The 25126-nt window shown below is 37.3% G+C and overlaps 12 protein-coding genes across 12 annotated transcripts in view; all 12 read right to left on the minus strand.

Annotated features, from left to right (window-relative positions):
* The window catches only part of TM35_000013990 (uncharacterized protein), a gene marked incomplete at both ends in the record, with an annotated part of 861 nt that extends 53 nt beyond the window's left edge, over nucleotides 1-808 (minus strand). Inside the window, one exon of the mRNA XM_029021080.1 lies at nucleotides 1-808. This exon is cut by the window's left edge and continues 53 nt beyond it. Within this exon, the coding sequence (XP_028887588.1) occupies nucleotides 1-808 (808 nt within the window).
* A 1086-nt stretch (nucleotides 809-1894) lies between these two features.
* Nucleotides 1895-5830, minus strand: TM35_000014000 (putative dihydroxyacetone phosphate acyltransferase; the record flags this gene model as incomplete). The annotated part of the gene is made up of 1 exon (XM_029021081.1): nucleotides 1895-5830. The coding sequence occupies one exon, from the start codon at nucleotides 5828-5830 to the stop codon at nucleotides 1895-1897; it is 3936 nt and encodes a 1311-aa protein (XP_028887589.1).
* Nucleotides 5831-6225: 395 nt separating this feature from the next.
* Nucleotides 6226-8076, minus strand: TM35_000014010 (uncharacterized protein; the record flags this gene model as incomplete). Its single annotated transcript, XM_029021082.1, has 1 exon — nucleotides 6226-8076. One exon carries the CDS (start codon nucleotides 8074-8076, stop codon nucleotides 6226-6228), a length of 1851 nt encoding a protein of 616 aa, XP_028887590.1.
* Nucleotides 8077-8313: 237 nt separating this feature from the next.
* On the minus strand, nucleotides 8314-9549 carry TM35_000014020 (uncharacterized protein; the record flags this gene model as incomplete). Its single annotated transcript, XM_029021083.1, has 1 exon — nucleotides 8314-9549. One exon carries the CDS (start codon nucleotides 9547-9549, stop codon nucleotides 8314-8316), a length of 1236 nt encoding a protein of 411 aa, XP_028887591.1.
* Nucleotides 9550-10261: 712 nt separating this feature from the next.
* On the minus strand, nucleotides 10262-11830 carry TM35_000014030 (SBDS-like protein; the record flags this gene model as incomplete). The annotated part of the gene is made up of 1 exon (XM_029021084.1): nucleotides 10262-11830. The coding sequence occupies one exon, from the start codon at nucleotides 11828-11830 to the stop codon at nucleotides 10262-10264; it is 1569 nt and encodes a 522-aa protein (XP_028887592.1).
* A 621-nt stretch (nucleotides 11831-12451) lies between these two features.
* TM35_000014040 (sperm flagellar protein 1) lies at nucleotides 12452-13294 on the minus strand (the record flags this gene model as incomplete). Its single annotated transcript, XM_029021085.1, has 1 exon — nucleotides 12452-13294. One exon carries the CDS (start codon nucleotides 13292-13294, stop codon nucleotides 12452-12454), a length of 843 nt encoding a protein of 280 aa, XP_028887593.1.
* Nucleotides 13295-14095: 801 nt separating this feature from the next.
* Nucleotides 14096-17425, minus strand: TM35_000014050 (uncharacterized protein; the record flags this gene model as incomplete). The annotated part of the gene is made up of 1 exon (XM_029021086.1): nucleotides 14096-17425. One exon carries the CDS (start codon nucleotides 17423-17425, stop codon nucleotides 14096-14098), a length of 3330 nt encoding a protein of 1109 aa, XP_028887594.1.
* Nucleotides 17426-18118: 693 nt separating this feature from the next.
* TM35_000014060 (putative tRNA-dihydrouridine synthase 4) lies at nucleotides 18119-19462 on the minus strand (the record flags this gene model as incomplete). Its single annotated transcript, XM_029021087.1, has 1 exon — nucleotides 18119-19462. One exon carries the CDS (start codon nucleotides 19460-19462, stop codon nucleotides 18119-18121), a length of 1344 nt encoding a protein of 447 aa, XP_028887595.1.
* A 391-nt stretch (nucleotides 19463-19853) lies between these two features.
* On the minus strand, nucleotides 19854-20948 carry TM35_000014070 (uncharacterized protein; the record flags this gene model as incomplete). Its single annotated transcript, XM_029021088.1, has 1 exon — nucleotides 19854-20948. The coding sequence occupies one exon, from the start codon at nucleotides 20946-20948 to the stop codon at nucleotides 19854-19856; it is 1095 nt and encodes a 364-aa protein (XP_028887596.1).
* A 531-nt stretch (nucleotides 20949-21479) lies between these two features.
* TM35_000014080 (uncharacterized protein) lies at nucleotides 21480-22244 on the minus strand (the record flags this gene model as incomplete). The annotated part of the gene is made up of 1 exon (XM_029021089.1): nucleotides 21480-22244. The coding sequence occupies one exon, from the start codon at nucleotides 22242-22244 to the stop codon at nucleotides 21480-21482; it is 765 nt and encodes a 254-aa protein (XP_028887597.1).
* Nucleotides 22245-22637: 393 nt separating this feature from the next.
* Nucleotides 22638-23150, minus strand: TM35_000014090 (uncharacterized protein; the record flags this gene model as incomplete). The annotated part of the gene is made up of 1 exon (XM_029021090.1): nucleotides 22638-23150. The coding sequence occupies one exon, from the start codon at nucleotides 23148-23150 to the stop codon at nucleotides 22638-22640; it is 513 nt and encodes a 170-aa protein (XP_028887598.1).
* Nucleotides 23151-23543: 393 nt separating this feature from the next.
* Nucleotides 23544-24890, minus strand: TM35_000014100 (uncharacterized protein; the record flags this gene model as incomplete). The annotated part of the gene is made up of 1 exon (XM_029021091.1): nucleotides 23544-24890. One exon carries the CDS (start codon nucleotides 24888-24890, stop codon nucleotides 23544-23546), a length of 1347 nt encoding a protein of 448 aa, XP_028887599.1.
* Between the last annotated feature and the right edge of the window lie 236 nt (nucleotides 24891-25126).

The raw sequence follows: 25126 nt of genomic DNA on the forward strand, positions 1-25126 counted from the left end.
ATGAAAGAACATATAAAGGACCTCTATAAAAAAGAGATATTCCTGCAATAGCGATAACCATCTCTACAGCAATATACCGCATATATTGAATATACGTTCTCCACCAAACATCACAAATATATCTTGTAAAGGTAACATCCCCAACAACATCTAATTCTCTCCATTCTAATACTTTAGGAGGTAGGGATTTATGACTTAAAAAGGATCCCACAACAAAACAAAATTGTACAGCAATAATACACCATAAACTAGTCATGACAATAGGTTCACGTACTGTCCAAACTAAAAGTATATTGGTATGAAGAATAGAAAGTACTATAGATACTAATAGAAAGAATACCACCAGGAATATTGTATATCTTTCTTTATTTTCCATTACAAATGCTAATCTAGCTGCCAAGAGTGGATAATGTTTTCCACAATGTGTACAATGCGCATCTACCATGGTCTCCACCACAGAATTAAGTACCTTGTGCCCCACAGTAGCCACAGCCAAACCAAGTGTAAAGAATGGTGAAATACTACGAAAGATATCATACAATCCAAGAAGGAAAGTTTCCATATGAGAGGAATTGTAAGGCTGTTTCTCCATTTCTTGGGCGACGGGAACAATGAGAACCCAAACAATACGTTCCAGTTCACTATGGGTAATAGCCACTATAAGGGCAATGAAGGGAAGATGATAAAGTGTAAAGATGAGACGAACAAAGGGATCAATGTATGAAATGAATCTTTCTGGGAAGAAAACCTCCCATAAAGCCATACGAGATTTATTCCATGCACGGCGTAGTGATAGCATCATCATCATCTCTCAAAGTATAAAAAGATTTTTTTTTTTTTTTTTTTTTTTTTTCACACCTCCTCCTCTTCCTCCTTAAATACAGAGATACAGGGAGACTAGAAATAGTAATAAATAAAAAAAAAGTCTACTTACTTTTTTTTATTGTGGGGGGTTTAAGTCCCTATTCAATATACAAAGAACTAAAAAAAAAAACAAATAAAAAGAAAACCAAGAGGAGAATATAAAATAAAAAAAAAGGTAAACGTCATTCATAAATACAAAGAAAAAAAAGAAAAACAGAGATATTATCTATATTATTTATATAAATAATATATATATATATATATATATATATATATAGGTAATAATAATGATTAAGTAATTCGTATTAATAGTGCAATATCAGATAAGATATGTGATGATATACTCAATAAAGGTGATGAGTTCGCAACACAAACAAATACATACATACACACAAAAAAAACAACTACAACAAGAACATGACCAATCTTCTTCGAATAACATTATCGTTATCATTAATGATGATTATATATATATTTCTTTCGTGTTTCTCTCGCCATCACATTTTCTTTTTCCGTGGATTCTTACCCATACTTCACATCCATTCATCCATCAAACGTTTCATATTAATATTATTAGTTTTTTTTTCGTTTTTGTATTTGTTTTTAATTTCATAATAAATATTGAATATTTTTGAATTAAAAAGAAAAAAAAGAAGTAATAAGTAAATGAAAAAAGAAAAGGGCCATAGATGTAAGTAGAAGATTAAAAAAAAAGACGATGAACATAATTGGAAACATTACTTCGCTGATCTATTTACAATTATAGGCCGCCGTTTTCAAAAGATCATTCGCTAACAGAAAAATATAAAAAAAGGTACACCCATTGTTAGTAATAGTACCTAGGTAGAATAAATAAACAAACAAACAAAGAAACATACATACACACACAGAGAGAGAAATATATATTAATAACGCAATTGAAGAAAAAAAAAAAAAGAGAAAAACACAACCACATCCTCTTTTTCTCTCCCTTTATGTAAATATGATCTTTTCATTTATTTATTTATTCTCTCACCTCACCACAAATCTTTTATATCTTTGCAGATTGTTTTGTTGCTGCGAGAAACTCTCGATAGGAAGTTAGAAAAAGAGCCCTCGTTGACTGTTCCTCTTCCTTTTCTTCTCTTTCCTTCTCTTCCGAATGAAGAAGCATAAAGTAGGAGTGAAATCTTCTCAACTTCTCCAGAAGCCCCTGTATCTCTGCCGATATCGTAGAGGAAGGGAGAGTAGAGGGAAGTAAATACGTCGGTTCCTTCGCACTGATATCATTCCTCAGAGACGTAAACCTCTCAATACCTTCGAGAGCACTTTTAAGGGAATCATTCCCGCAGGATCTGGCAAACATAACCAGTCGATTGGAATTATATAAATCTAAACCAACTTTGCGAGAGGCCTTCAAGAAAGGACCTTTACGTAATTCCCTCTCCCCACCCGAATTTATAATAGCAGAGAGAGCAAGGGAAATAATATACGCAGACTCCAGAAAAGGAAATAAAATACTATTTAAGAGACCAAACTGTTTCGTCATGGGTATAATAATAATAATGGTATCATTAGATCCTAAAGATAATACTTCGTTTTCATTTGTTTTCTTTTCATTATTACTATTCATGGAGTTATGAGGTGTACTTCCTCTATAAGAAGATATGGTATTTTGCTGATCCGATGTATAATTGCAAGTAGAATCACAATTATCCGCTTTATTATTATTATTATTATTATTATTATTATTATTATTATTATTATTACTACTATCGTTATCATCATCATCATCCGCAGCAAAATATTGAAGTTTTGTTAAGGTATTTTCAAACCATGAGGTAAAGGTATAGGGACATGAGGGAAGATAATCTTGAAATTCCCCTGAAAGCAATTGACGTAGTTGTTCACATTCATTTTTCAAATCTTTTTTTGGAATATGAATTGATTTTTTATTTTTATCAACTTTACCAAATGTATATGCTACAACTGCAATAACAGCCTCATCTAGAAAAACATGAATTAATTGATTACTACAAATAGCAATACCCATATAAGAACTAATATCTTGACGAATCAAGATTTTCGTATCGTTTTCCACAACTTCTATAAAAGTTAAAAGATGAGAAATTGCATAATCTGTCATACCTTTAATATTTTCCTCTGAAGAATCCATACTTAAAATACCTTTTCTTTTAACTATATGTAATCGTAGCCAGGCCATGTGATTATAAACTTCATCTAATAATATACCTGTTTTTGTACCTCCAAAAACACTAAGAATTGTAGCGAGTAATGCTGTTGGTGTAATAACGGTATTCTCTTGAATACTATGCGTTATATGCCAAGCGAGATTGGTTAACACCGGAAGTGGAGTGAATGATTTCTTTGTTGGATTACTTACAATATGTGAGGTGATCTTTTCATTCTCCTTTATAGGTTCAAAAGGGGCAGGACATTGATATGGGTTTTCTCGGAAATTCCGAAGAGAAAGTACTTCACCTACATGTATATGAATTTTTCCATGTCTAGTTTTAAGTAAAGATCGTGCCTTTAATAAATTTCCAAGACTCTCTTTTGGCTTTGATATACCAAGTTGCTCATTTGCATATAATTTAGTTTCTAATAACTCATCATAAGATAAACTAATGGGAAGAATACATACATCATCCACCCCATTTTGTCCTTCAAAGAAAGTATCTGCAACACATTTAAGTATACCAAGTCTTGGAGAAAGCATTTTACCTGTACGACTACGTGTTCCTTCAATAAAAAATTCCATTACTCGATGATGAAGAACCAGTTGTCGTACATATTCTCCAAATATAGATTGATAAAGTTTATCACCACGGAATGAACGACGCACAAAGAATGCTCCACTACCACGCATAAGTTTAGAGATAAAACCCATTCGAAGAAAATCTTCACCTGCACAAACATGAGGAGGTGGAAAATTCATCGCCACAAGAAGATATGTTATAATAAGAAAATCCACATAAGATCGATGAGCTGGAAGAAGCATAATATGTACTCGTGGAGTATGAAAAACACTATATAATCGCTCAAAGGCATCATTATTGAGAGTCACTTCATCATAAAGTTGAAATAATACACGACGTACGATTAAACCAAAAGCACGAACTTGAACTTGATTAAGGTTATCACCAATATTTCGTAAAATTTTTTCTGAACGTTTTTCTACTACACTAATAGATGAATCTTCTGCCTTTGCTGTTTCATCAATAGCTTTTAAAACTTCTGGTTGTTTCAAAATACATGATTGTATCTCTTTTGTAAGTCCTGGTTCAGTAGATACACGAACTCCACAAGGGTACATTCCACATCGAGCAACCCAGTGAATATCGGTAAAGAATTTACGTGGACACAATTTTGTTGGAAGTGCACGTCTAGTACCATGAAAAACAATATCATTATGGTATTGAGGTAAAGGAGGAGGTAAACTAATAGAACGATTGGAAACTTGCCATGCGAATTGTTCTATCACTCCTTGTGCAATAACTTTGATAAAAAGATCCCATTTTACAGAATTTAATGAAATAAGAGGATATAAAGATCGTAAAGATTCATTACACCCAATTTCCTGAATTAAAGAACTGTAATATGCATTTCCTGTTTCTAATAATGATGTCGGTAATGATGAAGAATGGTTATTATTCGTTGTAATAGATTGGGTGGGTAACGGATGTGATTTTACCATACTAGTGATACCACGAAGAGTTACATCAATATTATCAATTGTTGCTTGAATACATTTAGACGCTTTAGATCCAGGAAAGTAACTCATTAACTGTTTACGCCGTTGAGTTTCACAATATGAATAATAGCACTGAAATGGCATCATCAACGAGAATCCATAATTTATCCAATCTGGAACGGACGCATTCAACTGCAGTGTTGGCTTGGGATCTAGCAAACGAGGCAGTGGAAAGTCCTTGGCGACAGTTGAGCCTACCCTGCCGTAGTAATCCATCAGATACTCTGCGAGCATTCCCCACACCAACCCCTCCCCAGCGACGGGCTCCACCGATAACCGCCGCAACACCCCTCTCCCCTCTCCTCCTCTCTCCCTTTCTTCTTCTTCTTCATATTTCTCCTGCTCCCCCGCTTCTCCCTGTTTCTGTTTCTCTTCCTGCAGGGCGAGGGCGAGGAGGGCGGTGTGGGCGGCGAGGTCGAGCGGCGCGGCGGGGAGGGGGTCGCGGAAGGCGGCCGGCAGCCGGCGGAGAACTCCAAGCGCGACGCCGAGCGCGACGGCCTCGAGGACCCCCCGCGCGACGGCCCCGCGGCGGACGACGGCACGCGTGAGGCGGAGATCACCGGCCGGCGGGGCGAAGTGCGGGGCGCCAGCGAGAAATAAACGCCAACAACAACAGCGGCCGACAGCGGGTTGGAGAAGTGAGCGGGTCGCCGCCGCAGAGACCGCCGGGCGAGTGGCATCATCCGTTAATAAAATAAGACGACCACCATGTCGATTCCGAGTGGTGCGAGGCGTTGGCTCTTGTTGAGATGTGGCGAGAGAGAGGAGAGAGCGGAGGGCAGCGTGATCACCACACACCGCATCACTACAGGCAGCGATGTAGATATACACATCATGCGTGCAATCCACCGCAAAGTGTGGGGCTTTCACTCCCGGTAGTTGCGCCGCGTCTACCGCAAACCCCACACGCTGCAGTGCAGCTGTGCCGTGTGTGATATCCTGACATAATGCCTTCATTGCGGTGAGGGAGGGAATGGACGTCACCCCACGAGAGAGGCACTCCTCCCCTGAAAGAATAATTTGGGGTGTGTTGAATTGATTGGCGAGAATAATCTGAGTGCAGCCTCCTTGTTTGTCTGGTCTAAGCATGGGTGATTGTGCCAATGAGATGGCACATGCCGCGCCTAACCAACGCATGCCATCACTTGAAAGAATAATAATCCTCCTAAAGGGCAAGCGAGGTACTTCAGACGAACCAACATCTCCATTCATAGAATCAAGTAGAGAAAAAAAAACTGTATATATATATGGTGTGTGTGTGAGAGAGAGATGGAGAGATGAAGAAAAGATTCATAAAAAGAGAAAGGAATTCTACAGACAGATTATCTTTTGCTTATTTATTTATTTTTCATATTTTACAGTAAATAAGAAAAATAAATGGCTAATAAAGCAAAAAACAGCAACAAGAACAAACAACAAACAAACAAACAAACAAACAAAGAAATTCATAAAGTAATGTGGACCCTTTTTACGGATACAAATAGCAACCAAAAAAGGCAAAGAAGGAAAAATAAAGCAATAATATAATTTAAAGACACTTTTAAACTTGAAATATCAAAAATAAAAATAAATGTTTGTTTATTTCATGTTCTGTACATAAATAATATTTACTTTCTAATTACGTTAGAAAACGGTTTCGTTGGAAAGTCTCCAATAACACAATACTTCTTACGAAATTCAACTGAAGTTAGTAATAATATCCCAATATCTATAAAACCACAATTTTTTCTTCCATGTGTCATTCTAAGAAAGTCAATTACGCGGCACCAATTTGATTGTACCATACAAACCCAATTTGTACTGGCAACGCCTGCGTACATATCCACCCAAGATGCAGCAGGTGAACTGGCTCCCCACCTAACGGATTCAGCTCCAGCAGATAGAGTAGACAAATTCCATGTACTCATAACAGGATAAGAATATTCTTCTAATTGTTTTTTAAGCCATAAAAAACTCTGTAATGGAGTTCCACCACTCACAAACACTGAACAAGGAATTTTTGAAGAATTTAATTCTGTAGATGTACTTATAGTACGAACATAATCTCTATAAAGTGAAAGTCCAACCGTATGACAACCAAAAACGTTATAATATTCTCTCATTTTTCCTTCCTCTCCACGATCTTGAATATAAATAGTGCATTGATTATTAATCTTTCTCATTATTTCATTCTCATGAGTAGATAAAATACCGAGTGGAGAAAGATGATGATAAATCATCTGTTGAAACCATGGTTGTGGAGCACGTGTTAGGTACATAAAAACTTGAGCCAACATAAAATAAAGTCTAGTATCTATACCACTTTTAAAAGTTCCCTGTACCACCATATTTGCTGGATTATTTATCCAATTAAGATACTCTGGATAACAACTCCATTCTTGATAACCAGGTCCAAAGAAGGCTTCATCAGTTGGTATACTATCTCGGTTCAAATCAGGCATTTCAAAAGTTTTTTTGCGTATTACACGAGCACTACTATGCACCGCTTGTGTTCGTGTGCGTACATTATGAATAGGTTCATTAGATACATTACATCGCGTTGGGGGAAGATAGAAACAATCTAATGCACGTATCCCATTTTGAAAACAACCTTCAGCAAGAAATTTCCATCTATTAACGGTAGAAGGAGCACCAATTACCAAAGTTCTACCAAGTATCATAGCATTAAGAAAATCAAAGGCGAGTAAAACAAGAGATCCACCAAGACCATATCCACCAGCTTTAATATCAGAAAGTAAAAATGTTCGTTCTTCACAAGAAGCTAAATTTTCATATTCATACAGTCGTCGTTGAATAGATGCAGTACAAGGTAGATGAGACCCACTAGAAACCCACCATGGAGATTCTTTATTATTTAAAGAAGAAGGAGTATCATAACCCAAATAGAATGTTTCATTCTTACTAAGAGAATTATTTCTCATATTATTATTATTATTATTATTATTATTTAAAAACTGAAATTCTTGTCGCAATAACAAATCAGATTTTTCAACATAAACAGGTTGTAATTGCTCCTTTATTAAACTTGGTGGTGATGGGAATATGGGTGATTGAGAAGAACTTCTCCAGCACTCTTCTTGATGTGTGACTTTCTTTTCATAAAGGGCTGCAGTAATATCTGAAGAATTCCCTGGTAAATTCTCATGTACAGGATAGCGATGAGGAAGAAAAATAGAGTTCACATTAGGCGGTATGTTTCCATCTACAAAGAGAGGAGGAGTATAGGAACGTTGACGGTGTGGAAGATGACCACTATTGTTATTTGCATCTCTAATGTTTGTGGATTCCCCTAGTGGTTTATCATTACCCGCCCCATCCTCTACGTTATGATAGACTTGAGCTGATAGAAGTAACCATATCACCAGTAGTACTAATACGATGGCTAGAATGATAATATCATAACGACTACGGCGGCGTTCTTTGGTTCTTCTACTATTAATATTCCAACGTTTGAACATTTGAAAAAAAAAATACGAATTTCTTTCTTTTTATTTATTTATTTATTTCTATTTACCTAAAGTTTAAGAGAGAAGAGAAAACAGAAAAGCATACAGCAACAACAACAGCAGCAGTAGAACAGAGAAAAAGAAAGAAAAAAAAAGAAAGATAAAAAAAAGGGATGATAACAACAACAACAACAACAAAATTGGAATAACCCTTCTTAAGAATAAACTAAGATATCTTGTAGGCCTTTGTTACGACGCGTTACTCCCTGATCTCTTCGTCTTTTCTCCAACATGAGACGTTCGAGTATCATGAAGTTGCGATACCTCAGAAAATGAAAGTTCCAATCCAAAAACTTCAACAAATGACCGCTGCAAGGTATGAAGGGCGAGCTTTGCTGCTTGAATAGATGCAAAACGAATAAGGAATGAACCCGCATGATATCTCACGGATTCAGCATCAAAAATCCCCTTAAACAAACCTTCTACAAATGGTGTTGAAAGCACAACATTCGTCCCTACCTGTAACGTTGATGTTAATTTGTGATTCTCTTGTAAAGCAAGCCGAACGACAAGTTTGCTATTACTGTTTCTTCTGCTATTATGAATATTATTCGCATCTAAGAAATAACTTTCAGGGAATAAATCGTCAAGAGTGAGTGAAGATGCCCACGCTGCAAACATCTCTGCTGAGCGGGGAAGAGTAAACTGCAGCATGACAATACTTCGCTTACGACTAACAGACTCCAGTGCCCCAAAAGAACGGGCATAGCCGACGAGTTTATTTTGAAATAATTCGTTATCTGTCTCTACTGTTAGAGATGCAGCCACAAGCACACAACGTTTCTTTTCTATTACTTCTTGCTTGCCTAAATACTCCTGAAGATCATCGATATAAGAGGCCAGACTATCTGAAAAGGCACACCAGTAGCGGTTCCACAAGTCCAGATCGACAACATTTTGGGTTTTACTTCCATGTGATGAGACAGAGGATAGACACTGCTGAGAGCCTACGAATCCAGGAATTAAGAGACTACCGTAGAAGAAGGCGGTATGTAAGCGTTGACGGGAAAACTCCTCCCACGTTATTGAGATTTCATTAGATTTAGAATTATTATTATTATTATTATTATTATTATTATTATTATTATTATTCTCTACTACTTCTTCTTTCTTTTCCTTTTCCTCCTGATGTTGTATCTCTTTTCCAGGAGATTTCAATTCCGCCTTCACAACAGTCGCAGGAGCAGCCGTTGTGTCTATGGTCGCTGTCGTCATTGTATGGGTTTCGGTATCTTTAGACAAATGATCAATAGGCATAGTGTTATTATTATCATTATTATTATTATCATTATTATTGTTATTATCATTATTATTATTATTAATATTATTCTCTGAACTCATCGATACATCCACTGTTGTTCTGCTTGTGATGACTGCCGCCACAGCCTCTGGAGGAGAGACAAGTTCACTCAGTGCACTCCACATTATATATATATCTCTCCAGCGATGCAGTCTAAATATCCTCCGCCTTGTGGAATCAGGTAATGTGGCTGAAAGGAGTGGAGGAAACGGAAGACTAAAGAAGAACAACAATAATAATAACGAAAAGAGAAAAAAAACAAAAACAACAACCAGGGAAGGAAAGGGAAAGAAAAAAAAAGATGGTAGATATACATTGTTATAGAAAGAAAAAGAGAGAGAGAGAATAAGAGAGAAAAGAAATGATGGAAACATAATACGCAAATAAACAAAGAAACAAACAAATATACGTAGAGAGATATATATGATCAAAGAAAAATAATGATATAAGTTTAAAGCACATGGCTCTTTCTTTTTTCTTTTTTTTTGTGTATGTGTGTGTTTGGGTTTATGTATAATAATATCCATTAAACGACATATTTTCAATCTTTTCATTTTTTTTTTTTTTACTCACGGGTGCAATAAAAACAAAAGACCTTAATAGTAAGACTAATGATAATAATAAAGAATCCATTAATCAACTAACCAAAGAAAGAAAGAAAGAAACAAATACATGTATACATTGATGAGAAGAGTCATCGAAAAATATAAAAAAGGGTTCTATCTTTCTTTATCTTTCTCTTTTTTCTTTTCTTGGTGATTTTACTTTCACCAAAGAAGAACAACAACATAAAGAAAAAAAAAAGATATCCCTCTCTCCACCACTAACCACACTGTGTTAGTGCCCATGACCTTCCTCATCTTCCTCCATGTATTCGTAGTTATATTCATAATCATCATCATAGTTTTGGTGTGTTTCATCTTCTTTCGCCTTTGCTGCCACCGCTTGTTTGCGTTGTTTGCGGTTTACGAGCACCTCATCATCACTTCCCTCTTGAATATCAAACTTCACCTCTTTTTGTGTTTTTGTTTGTTGTTGTTGTTGTTGTCCAGTTTGTCGTCGTTTTGTCTTTTTCTTACCGCGTTTAGATTTGGCATCTGTGTCCTCGTCGGAGGAGCCGCCCATTTCATTTAGGCCCAATTTCTGAAGTGCCGCCTGTAGTGTTTCTTCATTCTCATCATCATTTAACGGAGGAGTGGATGTGAGATTGGCCGTGGTGGAAGTCTGGCGATCTTTATTCTTGTCATCATCATTATTATTATTATTATTATTATTATTACCATTATCATTATCATCATCATCTTCATCATTATTATTATGATGTTTTCCATGTTGTTTCTTACCACCTTTTTTCCCTCGTTTCCCACCCTTGTTTCCACCATTGTGTGGAGTGTTATTATTATTATTATTATTATGACTGCTACTCCCACCTCCGCCTGTGTTGTGGCTGCTGCTATAATCATTCCCAGTGTTGCTTGGGGAACTAGCGTGTGTGTTGGCCTGTGCAATTAAGTCTGCATCCATCATAAGATCCCCATCCCCTAAGTTCATAGAGGCACTCTCCACCATATGTACAGATCCTCCCGGTGGAAGTTCCGTCTTCACAAATTTCTCAATTTCACGGAATAAGTGCGGTTGAAGGAGAATTAAGAGTGAGGGAGGCTGCGAAGATACATTATCACCTCTTCTTTCTCCTTCTTCTCCTTCTCCACTATTACTATTATTATTATTATTATTATTATTATTATTATTATTATTATTATTATTACTACCAGTTGTGTTCGTTGTTTCTTCTACAATTGTGGCTTCATTACATTTACACCAATCCACAAGTTTATCGAGTGAAGTTGTATCTGGCGCAATACATCTTAGTTTCATTCGTGCCCGTGCGATTGGAATAAGTTGTGCATCTATGAGTTGATGCAGGAGTGCCAATGCCTGTTTTTTCACTGGCTGATCCAATTTAATACGTGCCCCAATAGACCGCAATGCCTGTTCAATAACTTGTGCAGGGAATGGTTTCTGCGTAACGGCATTTACACACTTCTGTGAAATAATAACCGCAATGTCTATAAACATTTGATCCACCTCTGCTGTGCGTTCCTGCTGGGCCACCTGCAGTTCCCCATACTGGAGAATATACTGCAGAGCCTCTCGCTCACTCGTTCCACTACCAAATACAGTTTGGATTTCTTTTTCAGAGGCATACAAACCACGTGAGATGTTTGTAAAGACCCGCTCCACCTGAAGGACTTCATCCAATCGGGTTTCCACTCCACTGCGGTATGATATCACTTTGTTTTTATAGCACGCAATCTCGAGTTTAACTCCATTCTTGGTGTAACGGACAGCCGCAATATTTGTATGCCGACGCTGGGATAACGGAACCTGCAGGCGGGCACTCATGAGTTGTTATTTCCTATCAATTGATCACTTTTTTTCTTTTGTTTTTTTCTTTTGTTTTTTCTTTTATTCTTTCTTTTCCCTCACACCACTACTTCCTTTTTTTTTTAATTATTATTATTTTATTTTTGCTCTCTACTTTTTGTTTTTGTTATAAACGCGAGAAAAAAAAACACATAAAAAAAGATATAAAGAAAGAAGGAGAGAAAAGAAAAGTCGTTAAACTATACACAAAAAGTTACAGCATAGAGACTACAATGGAGAAGATAAAAAAAAAGTGGTGTATTTCTCTCTTTTCTTTTTTTGTTTGTTTATATGTCTCTCTGTAAAGAGAGTAATGTAGAAGATACAAGTAATTCTTTCTTCACACAGATAAGTGTGGTAAAAAAAAAATAGGTATGATAATCCATGTGCTTTCCCCTTTCTTCTTTTTCTTTCTTCCTTTTCTCTTTTTCATCCATGGAAAGCAACATAAGATTATTCATATTCCTTCTATTGGCGATAATAGCCTGAAAATGTGTTGGAAACTCATCCCTTTGGAAATAATAATATATCATTTGTTTTTCTCTTCCTTTTCTTTTCTCTTTTCCTGTTGTTTTCTTCTTGATCAAAGTCCATGTGTCTTCACATGCGACCAAGTTTAGCACGATAGGCATTGAGTTTCTCATCCTTCACACGAACTAATTCTTCTAGTTTCGACACCTTCTCACTCAACAAACTAACCGTTTCTCGTAGTTCAAATATAGTTCGATCCTTTTCATCTAACAAGAGACGAAAACTAGCGGTGTTGTTATCATGATTGTTGCTATCGGAGGGAATAGCAGAGGGACGATTCATCTCATTATTTGCATTCTTTACATTCGGAGGAGTTCGATACATTGATGGTGAGTTCAGTGCAGCGCCACCTTGTCGATGGGATGAACCTTGCATCTGTTGAACCCCTGTTGCTGTCCAATTATCATAGTTGTTTTTCTTATTATTATTAATATTATTATTATTATTATTATTATTACTACTACTCATACTTCTTCCTCCTTCTCTTCCCGAAAGACCTTCAGAATGCCGGCCGGCGGAGTGGGGAGTAGCGACATCATACATTGTCCGCATCTCCTCACGTCTGGCTTTAATCTGCGCAATCTTTGTTCGCAATGCGCGGAGAAAACGCTCAATAGCCCCTGGCACACCAGCCGTGATATCATTAATTTCCTCCTGCGGCACCTCAAAGTGAAGTTTGCGAAATACACGATTGTTGAGTGTATCCCAGTTATCTTTTTTCTGCCGCATAGACATAGCGGGTGTGTAGTTGTGTAGATCCACCAGTTTGGGAAAGAAGAACTTCACCACCTCCGCTACACAGCAGCCATCACTGAAGTCACGTGCGATGTTGCGCTTTGGGCGAGAGATGGGAATATCATCTACCCAAAGATAGAGTTCATGCAGATCCTCCTCTGTGAGAGGAACAGACATTAACACCAAGAGAGAACTAAGCTGTAAACAAAAAAAAAAACAATACAAAGGAAAGAGAATTTCAAGGAATCTATAAGAGGAATTAACCACCTTATATAAATATCTATGTATCTATCTCTCTCTCTCTCTATATATATATATATATATGTGTATATAGATAGATAAATAAATAGATAGATAGAGGAGACGAATACGTATAGGTAATGGCTTTCCTTTGCTACCCCACTCCTTTTCTTTTATGTGATGTGGTCGTTTTCTTCTATTGGTCTTCTTGTTGTTGATTTTGGAATTCTTTTCTTCTATTCACAAGGAACCTGTTAAACGCCCTATATTATATTAAGTGCTTCAAATAAGAGAATTCATGTAAAGAAAAGGAAACAGGTAAAACAGTTCAATAGAAAAAAAAACACAGGAGAAATAGAGAGAGAGAAAAAAACAATAATAGAAATACATTGGCTATTGGTAATATCAGTGAAAAAAAAATCACTTTGATTTCCATTTCCCGAAGGACGGCGTTCCACGTCCTACACTATTTACTTTGTACTGTTTTCTTTTTCTTTTTTAAAGAACGAGAAAAAGAAATAATAAAAAAAAAGGAAGAGTTACATCCCACTGGGTACACCCCTTCATTTTCTTTCCTTTTCTAGATAAAGACATATTACTTTAATGAATGTACAAGTTTTTTTTTTTTCCTTTTCTTCTTCTAAATTCCATCTCTCTCTCTCTCTCTCTTTTCCTCTCTTTTCAATCACTGTAGGGGGAAGAGGAAATCCACACACAACTCTTATTAAAAAAACACGTTTACACCACTGCCGACACACCACTTCCCTTCAGTGCCCGCACAATTGCAGAAATATCACGTGCAAAACATTTCATTGCCAAACGATCCGTCACGCAGCGTTCCGGTAATTCCTCAGTGGAATTCCGCTTTATAGATTTATCCTCACAAACACTATAGTGACTACTGTACTGCGTATGTGTATGTAAAGAAGACGCAAGGGGCTGTGTTGGTGGAAATAAATAATGCCTTTCACTTGGCTGCTCCTCTCCACTTTCATCCTCTCCACTTTCTGCTGGTGTTATTCGCACAGGTGTACGAATGAGTCCTTCTGTGGATCGTGTTAACAACTGGAATGACGACGGCTGCCGTGGGGGTGATGGTAGTGGTGATGGTAATGGTGCTCGTAATACATTTCTTCTCTGCATACCCGCAGAAGGACCACTACGACTCACAAGAATATCATTCTCCTTCTCCTCCTTTTCATTATTTTTCTCATTCTCTTTCTTCTCCATTTTATCTTCTTTATTATTCTCATGATAGAGGTCTGGGGAAGTAATATCCTCAACAAGGTCTGCATTAGGAAGAGATGAGGATATGGGAGAAGATAAGGCCTGTTCAAATGCCAATTGCATTAATGTACGTTGCAGTTTCTCAAATCGTTTTACACAAGATTCTGTATCTAGATGCGTTGATGCTGCTGTTGTTGTGTTAAACTGCAGTTTCTGTTCTTTTTCATAATTGGATTTAAAGTTAGAATTATTCCCATTGGATTTCAAAGGTGTGGGTTGTGTTTTCTTCTTAGATAATGGCGTCTTCACAGAGATTGGGGATGATAAGTCACTCATCACATCTCTGGAGGGTTCATGAAGGGAATCAATTTCTTCAAATTCCACATCTTCATGACTTAAAACGTTAATATTTTCTTTTTCCTCCATAGATGTTTTTGCGAATATCTCTTTCTCTTCTTCCTCTTCTTCTTCAATAATAAGAAGAAGAGGTTTACTATTATTATTTTTCATCTTTTTCATAAAAACAGAAGAACCTTTATGAATAGTAGTGGTAACGACAGCTGGTTTAGATTTCTTTTCTGGCTTTTCCTTCTTGACAGGTTTTGGAGGCACAATCTCCATTCTTCTGATGGGAAGTAACGGTGTTGTATTGAAGACGTTTCCATTCCATGCGATTACTTTACGATCTCCTTTATCTGAAATATCAAATGGAGAAGAGAAAACTCCAGGGAATAATTCTTTGGCTTTATCTTCAAGATGTTTTGGAATGTAGTTATCATCATCTGTAGATCTCCAACGCCTTTGAGATTTTTTACTCTTTTCACTACCATGTGTATTGTGATTATTATTATTATTATTATTATTATTATTATTATTATTATTATCATCCTCGCGAAGTTTGTCTTGCCAAGCCTCTGAGAGTTTATTGACATACTCCACAAGAACAGGCTTTGCTTTCCTTTTTGGAAAATATGTCTTTTTAAATATTGCAGAAGAAGAAGAATTCGATGGGGATGATCGATCTTTTATGGGAATTCTTCTCTTGTTACTACTCATATCTGCCGTACGAATAGACTTGACACCAGAGTCTTCAATCTTTTTCTGTTTTCTGTGTAAACCTGAAAAAGATGAAACTGATTGTGATATTAACAAAGGACTTTCAGATTTCTCCTTCACGAACATCTTATGAAAAAGAATTGGTTTCTGTGCGGCGTAAATGTATTTTTCATTTCGTATACTCTTTTCACCACCACTGGATTGAAATAATGAAGCATCAAGGGGTATGGAAACAGATTTAGAGATTGGAGTAGACGTAGAAACATACGGTATCTCATCCGTATCTAAAAGAGGTGGATAAAGATGAATAGGTAAATCAATCAACGAAGCGTTATCCAATACATCTGGTTTTCTCAAACATTCACTTTTTACACCCATTACACTAACTACTGCTCTTGTTGTTGTTGTTGTTGTTTCTCTATACTTATCTGGTATTGTTATCGCATCTATGAAGGAATCATCAAATACAACATCATTAGGGTCAACACCAGCTGAAACGGAATTCGCTTTTCCATGTCTGAGAGATAAGAGTGAAGTACCACTATTTCCATCAGAAACACTTAAGGTATGCAATTGAGAGGGTCGTACAATGGGTCTCATATCAGTTTCTATTAATGCAGGTAGTTTAGACGTTTCCTCCTTTTTTTTTTCTTCTTCTTCTTCTTGCTGATTTTGTTGTTGTATTTGTTTTTGTTGTTGTTGTTGTTGTTGTTGTTGTGCAGGTGGAGAATTATGAAGAAGTTCTGGTGATTTTCCTCCAAAGAAAAATGAAAAACTTTCATCAGATATATCTAATTCCGGATTACGTCCTTCAAGTGAAATTGGGGTAATACTCAACTCATGACTCCCAAGTCGTATCCTGTCATCAGGAACAATCACTCTTCGTACCGTATCTAATTCTGATGAAGAACTCATTTTAATAAGAGAAATAATCGCATTGCGTTCCTGAATGGACTCTTGACTACTGGAACGACATGGATGAGATTCAACACTAATAGGTGATTGTGTGATATCACTCACAGTCACATCTAGAGGAGGAAGTAACTCAGACGTTGAAGTTATTGCCATTGCAGGATGCGTGAGTGTAAGAGAAGAAGAAGAGACAGAATCTATATTTTCCTTCACTTCTGAGTGGACTGTTTGAGAAGTTAAACGAGGAGTTAGAACAGGTACATTATGAGGTGACTGAGGGGATGAATGTATACTCTTACGATGTGGGTTTTCTCTCTCAGTTGGAGAGACAATTTGTTCTTCACACATTCGCTTCTCATTCAATTCCTCCTCTGGTGGTATCTCCATATGTAATTTGGCAGAAGATTCTGTAGAAGAAGATGCCGCCGCTGTTGTTGTTATTCTTGCTGTTGCTGGTGGTGGTACTGTTGTCTCTTTTACGTTTGCTGTTATCATAGTTATAGTAGTTGTTGGCATTGATGTTGTTGGTAATGTTTTTTTCTTCTTCTCTACATCCGCGGCAATCTTTGGAGTACCAAAGCACAACCTTGGCTCTGCGAAGTCGTCCTCCTCCTCCTCAAAGGAAACACGTCGTGTATATCGAGGTGTGGATTCACTATTTTTATCTGCTGATTTCAAAATAGAGACGGGTCTCTCTTGGCGTCTTGTGTGAGGAGGAACCACTGGTGGCCTTCCGTGTGAGGTGGATGAATGTGTGGTACGCTGAGAAGATGCAGTCATTGTAGTAGTAGAACTACTAGTATTAGTATTAGTATTATTAGTATTAATAGTAATAGTAGTTGTTTTTTCTCTTGTGATGTGTGGATCGTTCATTTTTTTTTTTTCTCCAGAAATGTGGACAGACACGATCTCCCCGTTGTGGAATAACACAATCTAATAGATACAGACTATATAAATAAATATATATATTTCTTTCTTCTTTAATTCTTTTTATTATTCTCCTTCTATTGTTTTCGCCCACAAACAATACTCTCTGTGACAGACTCGTACAGATATAAACCCCTCCTCCCTTTTTTTTCTTTTTTTTTCTTGTACGTCTCCGGTTCTAAAGGGGAAAGGAGACGAAGGGAGGATAAGTGTTAAGAGCGTCTCTGTGTGTATATATATATATATATGTGATGAAGTGTATACACTCTCCTCCCTTTCTTTTTGTAAACAGCATAAAGTTAATAGAAAAAGAAATAGAAAAAGAAAATTTAATATTAACAGAGAAAAAAAAGAAGTACACGAATATGAGGGAATGATAATATCCTCATTTTAAATTATATGAATGAATCCAAATAGAGTGAAAAATAGAGAAATGGGGAAAGAGAGATATATATACACACACAGAGGTGTCCGGCAATAGATTCCAAACCAAACAGTTCTTCTTCCCCATTCTTCTTTTTTTTTTCTTTCTTGTTAAGCGAGGTTTCCGTTACACTTTCTCCAATTTATATATATATATATATATATATATTGTGTGTGAAAAAAAACAAAGAAAGTGTGAAAGAGAGAAAAGGTATTTCACACCACACCAAACAGTTCCTCTTCTGTTGTGTAGTCTACAGTAAATTTCCCTTCCTTGATGTAAAATCCAAGTTGTTGAAATGCCGCCGTAATAGAGAATGAGGAATGCATCTGAGCTACAAATACCCGTTCAGTGGGGCTTAAGTAATTACCAGCCATCTTCAGTAAATGCATAGAGGTCGCCTTGGAGGCGAGATCCATCACACAACTCAAACGAATAAAATCGGATATTACTTCCACAGGACAACAAGGCAATCCCTCCAATCGCAGAGGTGTTTTACCATTCACCACAGAATAAGAAGAACCATTCCTCTTCTTCTTCTTTTCCTCTTCTTCCTCCTCCTTTCCTTCTTCTCCTAGATGGGATAGGAATGGAATATTATCATTATTCTCCACACATCGCTGAGGGGCAAAGTGCAGTTTCTCCTCTTCCCGTGGAAGATAGAAACAAGCGGGATTTGCCAATACACCCATTCCACTCATCACCCCTCCCACACCTGTAGACAAGGCGGTTTCCAGCGCGGTCTGGGGATTCGAAATTCCTCCATTCGCGACAATGGGAACAGACACACTTTCTCGAATGAGGCGAATGGCGTCAAGGCGAACAGGCGCGTGGGCCGTGCAGAATGGCGTTCGTCCGTGAACTGTTATCCACGCACAGCCGGCCGCCTCACACTGTCGCGCAAAGTCCACACTTCGCCGCACATCATCACTTACACGCATCTTCACAACGCAGGGAATATCGTGTTCCCCACCGGAGAGACCATTACGAACACAACGCACAATATCCGCGACCACCTCCGGCTTTTGGAGAAGAGCAGAACCAAGTCCTTCTTTCATTGCCCAGCGCTGTGGACATCCACAGTTAAGATCAATCGCATCACAGTAGGGCGCTAGTAATACAGCCGATTGGGAAGCAAAAGGACCACTACAAGAGGCAATCTGAGATACCAAACAATTTTCACCAGAATAAATAGAAAAGTCAGAGTGTCTAGCGGCATCTGAGCGAGAGAAACTATCGGCCATAATCATGTGTGTATAGTTGATATCTGTTCCCCACAAACGACAAAGTTTACGAAATGCCGGACGACTGCATCGGACCATTGGTGCTTGTATCTTCATAATACCGCTATACGCCTCTTTTAGTTTTGCGATTCCATCTAATGTCTCTGAAGGAGATGAAACCCCACCGGTGAGGATATCTTGACACTCTGCGGCCAGACGGAGAGTCTTAGACTGGGCATTACGGAGCATAGATGCCAAGTCTGTGTGAATATAAGACATCGCAGTCTCCGGCATTACACACGGACTATCCTCTGCATCTTTGTAAATTCGCTTCATACAATAAGAATATATATATATTTATATTTATCTGTATACGTGTGAGGGTGAGTGTGTTTGTGTGTGTGTGTATGTGATCGGCGTCACTCGAAGAATAGAGAAATAAATAGAAAAATAAAATAAAAATGAGAAATAGATATATCAGATAGAGAGAGAGAGAGAGAGAGAGAGAGAGAGAAAGGGAAAAACAAAAGAGGGAAGATAATAGAGAAAACTAAGTAACGAAACAAATCAAAAATCAAAAAAAAAAGTACCATTATATCGTTCATTAAAAAGAATTTCATAAATAAATAAAAAATCATTATTACTATTATTATTATTATTATTTTCATTCACTCATACTACTTCATTACTAAGACTGTTACTCAACTGGAGTATACAGAGACTATGATCACAATGCAATCGTTATTTCCTTATCAACTAGATCTTCAATATTTTCAACTGATGTGTGTAAAAGCCCTACATGCCGAAGAGTATGTATAGATGCCAATACACTAACATTACTGATATGTACACAACCTGTGAAATCAATTTCTTCAAGACTACGACTTTCCCCTAAACCTATTATACCTTCATTCGTTACCGACGTCCCAAATAGATCTAATCTTCGTAGTGTAGGTATTTTCCCTAAGGAATTCACATCATTTACATCTTTACATCCCCATAGATCAAGTTCAACAAGACTCTTACTGTTAGAAAGATTTAAAACACCATTATTGTTAACAGAAGTTACTACCAAGAGTAATTTCTCTAACTTTGGTGATTTCCCAAAACATCCTACATCTTTAATCAACTCACACGTATCCATATTCAGTAATTTAATACTTAAACTATTGGACAATCCCGCAACACCATCATCATATACAGATGTTTCTGTAAGATTTACACTTTCTAGTGTTGGAATCTTATAAAGTATATTTACATCTGTAATGGCATTACAACCCCAGAAAGTCACATCTACTAAACTCAAACTATTCCCAAGACCTTTAATACCACTATCCACAACATGTGATTGTGTTAAATCTAATCTTTTTAGAAGTGGTAACATTCCAAGTATATTAACATCCTCAATACGGGAACGACGAAGGGATAATTGTACAAGCGATTGAAAAGCAAAAACAACATTTAAATGATCTCCATTTAAACATGAAATCGCATGAAGATCTAAACATGTTGGTGGAATCCAATTTCCACTATATGAAGGACGATTACACCACCAGACCACAGACTGTAGGGTATTCTCCACAAGAGAAGGATGTGAAGGCGAAGAAGAAGAAGAAGACTCCCATGAAATACGGCGAGATCCATCACTGGAGAGATGTAAACTGCAGGGTCCCACAATTGTTTTTCGCTTTTCTTCACAGACCCAACGAATCCCAGGCGATGCACACAATAAAGCCAAAGGTGTTTGGGAGGGATCATAACAGGAAACCACTTCGCGGAGGGCAGTGGCCATTGAGAAGACTGGAACGTTGATTTCATTCATTATCATGAGTGTTTAGAATATACACAAGATGAATGGATGGAGAAAATTAAAACATAATAATTTGGTCCTTTTTTTTTTTTAAAAATATATTCCACTCTTTATGAATGATGATTTATTAAAAAAAGAAAAGAAAAAGAAAAAAAAAGAAAATAATAATAACAATAACAACAATATAAAAAAGCTCTCATAAACCCTTCTTGAATAATAATAACAATAATATGTAGTAGGACTATCTTTTTTTTCCTCTTCTTCACACTGCTACAGGGGGGATACAAACTCTTCGTGGTTAACACTTATAAACTGCATACATGTAAATAGATAAATAGATAGATAGATAGAACGTTAAAGAGTGTACCAGACAATAGCAAACATAAAAAAAAATAGATGGGGAAAATAATTTAGAAGAGCAGAATAAATGAAATAAATGAAAAAGAAAGAAAGAAAACTAAATAAACAAGCAGTATAATACTCTCACTTTTATTCCCTATCACTTTGTTTTTCTTTTTTGCAATTTTCATGTGAAATTCAAATTTATGAGACTTCCTGAACGGAAACGTCAAAAATTAACTCACCTGATCTAAAGTCTGAATAACTGTTGAGATCTATAGCCTCGTAACTGTGTTTTAAAATAAACTGAAGTACACTTCGAATTTGATTTGGGTCATTTGAATACACGATTCCCTCCTCTTGAATACGGGTTTGACTTCCCGCAAATGCAGAAGTCTTTTTAGATGATAAATGAGGCATTAACCTTTGTTGTTGTCCTTGCCCTTGCCGTTGTTGTTGTTCACTGGAGTCTGTGTGGGAGGAGGGAAAACTAAACTCTTCTCTTGTTTTTATCATTCGAAAGACCCACTCGACGAGAGGCCGGGACTCATGCCAGAGCCAACCCCGTTGACGGCGAAGAAGCCGCACGCGAAGTTCAAAAGGGACTTGATTTTTCTTTTCAGGTATTGGAATTGCACAGGCGGCATCCACGGCTTTACGCAGAGAAATAAGAAGTGTTTGATTGTGATCTGAACGGGCAACATAGGTTACATTCCCAAGAAGTAGGCTTGTGTTTACTACTGGAACGACATATTCCTCTTCATTTGAGGAGTTATTTTTACTGTTTGTACTATTTGTAGATGATAAATGGGGCTTTAATGGCTGTAGAGGACTTTGAAACTCAATTGAGTGAACTATACAAAATAGTAGAGATTCCATTGCTTTATTAGTGACACGAATAGGGAGTCCATCACCTATACCTTTCGCAGCGGTAGAAGAAGGATAACGAATAGTGTAGAAGGTATGCATTTTTTTTTTTTTTTATGAATCTATCTAGCTATCTATCCGTTTTTCTTTGTTTTTTTTTCTTTCTTCTACCAGTATGTATATATATAAATCCCTGAAATGGGTTGTTGGTGCTTATCAAATGAACCCAAAGAACCGTGAAAATAACCACGTGAACTCTGTTGTTACTGGGAGAGAAAAAGAAAAACAAAGAAAGATTCGTTTTTTTTTCTAGTCATAGTAACAAGATAAGAGAGTACATACAGTAAATGTAATTTCCCACCCACTTCAATTCAATACACAGAGAGAAATAAAATAAATAAATAAATAAATAAAAATATATAAAGCAAGATAGAACCAAAATAAAAGACAAAAACGAAAAACAAACAAACAAACAAACAACAACTCATATCCATATCACTTCGCTGTAGTATCTGCCGATTCCAACAAACTAAACAACTCCTCCTGCGTCCCACCAAAGGTCACTTCAAGCACCTTATGTCTAGCCGTAGCACCACTCACTAATGAGACCCGCAATTTCTCTGTAGACCCCACACATTCCTCTTCACTCTTCTTCTTATTCTTCACATTATTATTATTATTATTATTATTCTTCTTATTCTTATTCTTCTCCACATTCCCACCCTCACGCCAGACGGTGTCGTTGTCCACCACACCGGCATCGGCGGAACTCGCCAATCCCACCCGTGTGTGGAACCGCAATTGCTGCTCGAGCAAAGACTGCATGAACTCCACAAGCTCCGCGTTCGCTTTTCCCTCCACCGGCGGTGCCGCCACCCGCACTTCGAGCGCCGCATCCGCCAGCGTTGGGCGGCACGAGAGGGCGGAGCTGCGGGCCCCCGGCTTGGCGTGCACAACAACACGGAAACAGCCGGGCCGCACCTGCGAGAGGAATGAGGAACCTTTCATATCTATCTATCTTTATATATATAAAGAGAGAGAGAGAAAGAGAGAGAGAGAGAGGTAGAAGAACTGCGGATACACCTGCAGGGAGAAAAAAAAGAAAAGAAGAAAAGAAATAAATAAAAGGCGTACAAAGTAAATGAGACAGTGGAGAGTGGAGAAAAGAGGTGAGTTGTACAATAGGGGGAAAAAAAAACATCATGTTCAATGTTTCTTTTTTTCTTTTTCCATCATACTTCAAGTCTTTTGCTTTTTTTTTTTTTGCTTCTCTTTAATAATGGAGGGACTAGGTGTAAAAAATAAAAATAAATAAAAAAAAATATACCTTCAATCTTAAACATTCGATATACAATATTTCCATATCCTGTGATGACGTCAAAGCGATATGAACCCATTTCATTAATTGGTGTGTGTGTAAAGGTCACCTATACTCTCAATATTCCTCTTTTGCACAGGAATAACACCTTCTTCATTTTCAGTCCCTTCTTGAAATGTATATTTAGGAACAGGGAATAATGTACGCCCCATTTCTTCAGGACGTTTCTCTCGTTTCGGGTAAGGAATATCCGCGTAAACCATATCCATCTCATTTGCCTCTTCTAAGAGTTTGGGAGCTTCTTGAATGAGTGGTTCTGCCGTCTCTGATGGAGTAGCGGGTCTTTCTTCAAATACAGCTCGAACACCAAATGGATAATCCTTTTCATAAACAAATCTACGAAGATAATTTTCCTTTTTATCTTCTTCAGTTGTTGAGGGATGAGCAAAGTCACCAGGAAGAACAATGGTGGCAACTTTACTTTCAGTGTGACGAAATAATTCAGGAAGAACTGAACGAGGAGGAGTACGTGGGGTTCGTTTCATTACATCTTCAAAGGTTGGACATTCATTATTTAATTCTGAAAGGGTAATAAGATTTGGAGTAGGCATATTCATTATACCAGCATTAAATCTTGCCATGGCTTCCATAGGTGATACCCAGACAAGTTTTTCTCCTAAAGTACTAATTGTAAATCTAACATCCGGTATCTTTTCAAACGGAATAAGATAATTAAGATTTTCAAATCGAAAGGTTTCCGTTGTAGGAGTTATAATACTACGAAAGGGTAGTAATTGAGAGAGACAGGTTTCCATTGGTAATTCTAATACATCTACAAGATTTTTCATCGCCTTTGGAGATGAGTGAACGAGTAAATGCCACTTCTTTGGTCCAGGTGGTCCTTCCACTTCAGCGAGTCCACCACCTTCTTTAGGAATTAAGAGAATATTCATCTGTGCAAAGAGTGCACGCATAGCACAAAGTCTATGATGTAAATCTGGCCAATGTGTCTTTACTTCACGGCGGCGAAGAATTTTATCCCAATCCTCTGAACTGTCTTCTAAACTAAGAGGGAATGAGGGAAAAATAAACTGATCTCGCACGAAACGACCTTTTCCCTCACGATACATCATAAGTACTTTGTAATCATTATCTTCACCAGACTCAATCTTTGCCGCATCCATGTATTTATTTTTTCCCACTACGATAGCAGTAGCCGCACGGCGTGTGGGAACGGGTGCGCCTAACTTTGGCTTCTCGCCATACTCACGATCTGCCCACGGTACGGGTGTAGACCAGTAATCCTTAAATTGCTCTTTATATGGACTCATCTGAACATCCATCTGAAGATTCCGAACGGGCTTTGCACGGAATGACGGACTTTCACCCGATACATTAAGGAGTAACTGCCGCAATGTGCGTCGAATCATGTTTAAAATCCCTCTCTTTTATTTGGTTTATATTTCTTCTTCTTCTTATATTCTTTTCTTTCTATTTCTGCTGTAGGAGAGTCATTGGACATTACACAAGAGCAAAAGAAAGAAAAGAGAGAGAGAGAGAGAGAGAGAGAGAGAGAGAGAGAGTACACAAAAAAAAAATAATGATGAAAGTTCAAGTAAAAGCAAAACAAAAAAGTGGGGTTCATCCAAATATGTCCTTTTCATAT

Source organism: Trypanosoma theileri (assembly GCF_002087225.1).
Source record: "Trypanosoma theileri isolate Edinburgh chromosome Unknown TM35_Tth_1_V1, whole genome shotgun sequence".
In the NCBI taxonomy this organism is placed as follows: domain Eukaryota; phylum Euglenozoa; class Kinetoplastea; order Trypanosomatida; family Trypanosomatidae; genus Trypanosoma; species Trypanosoma theileri.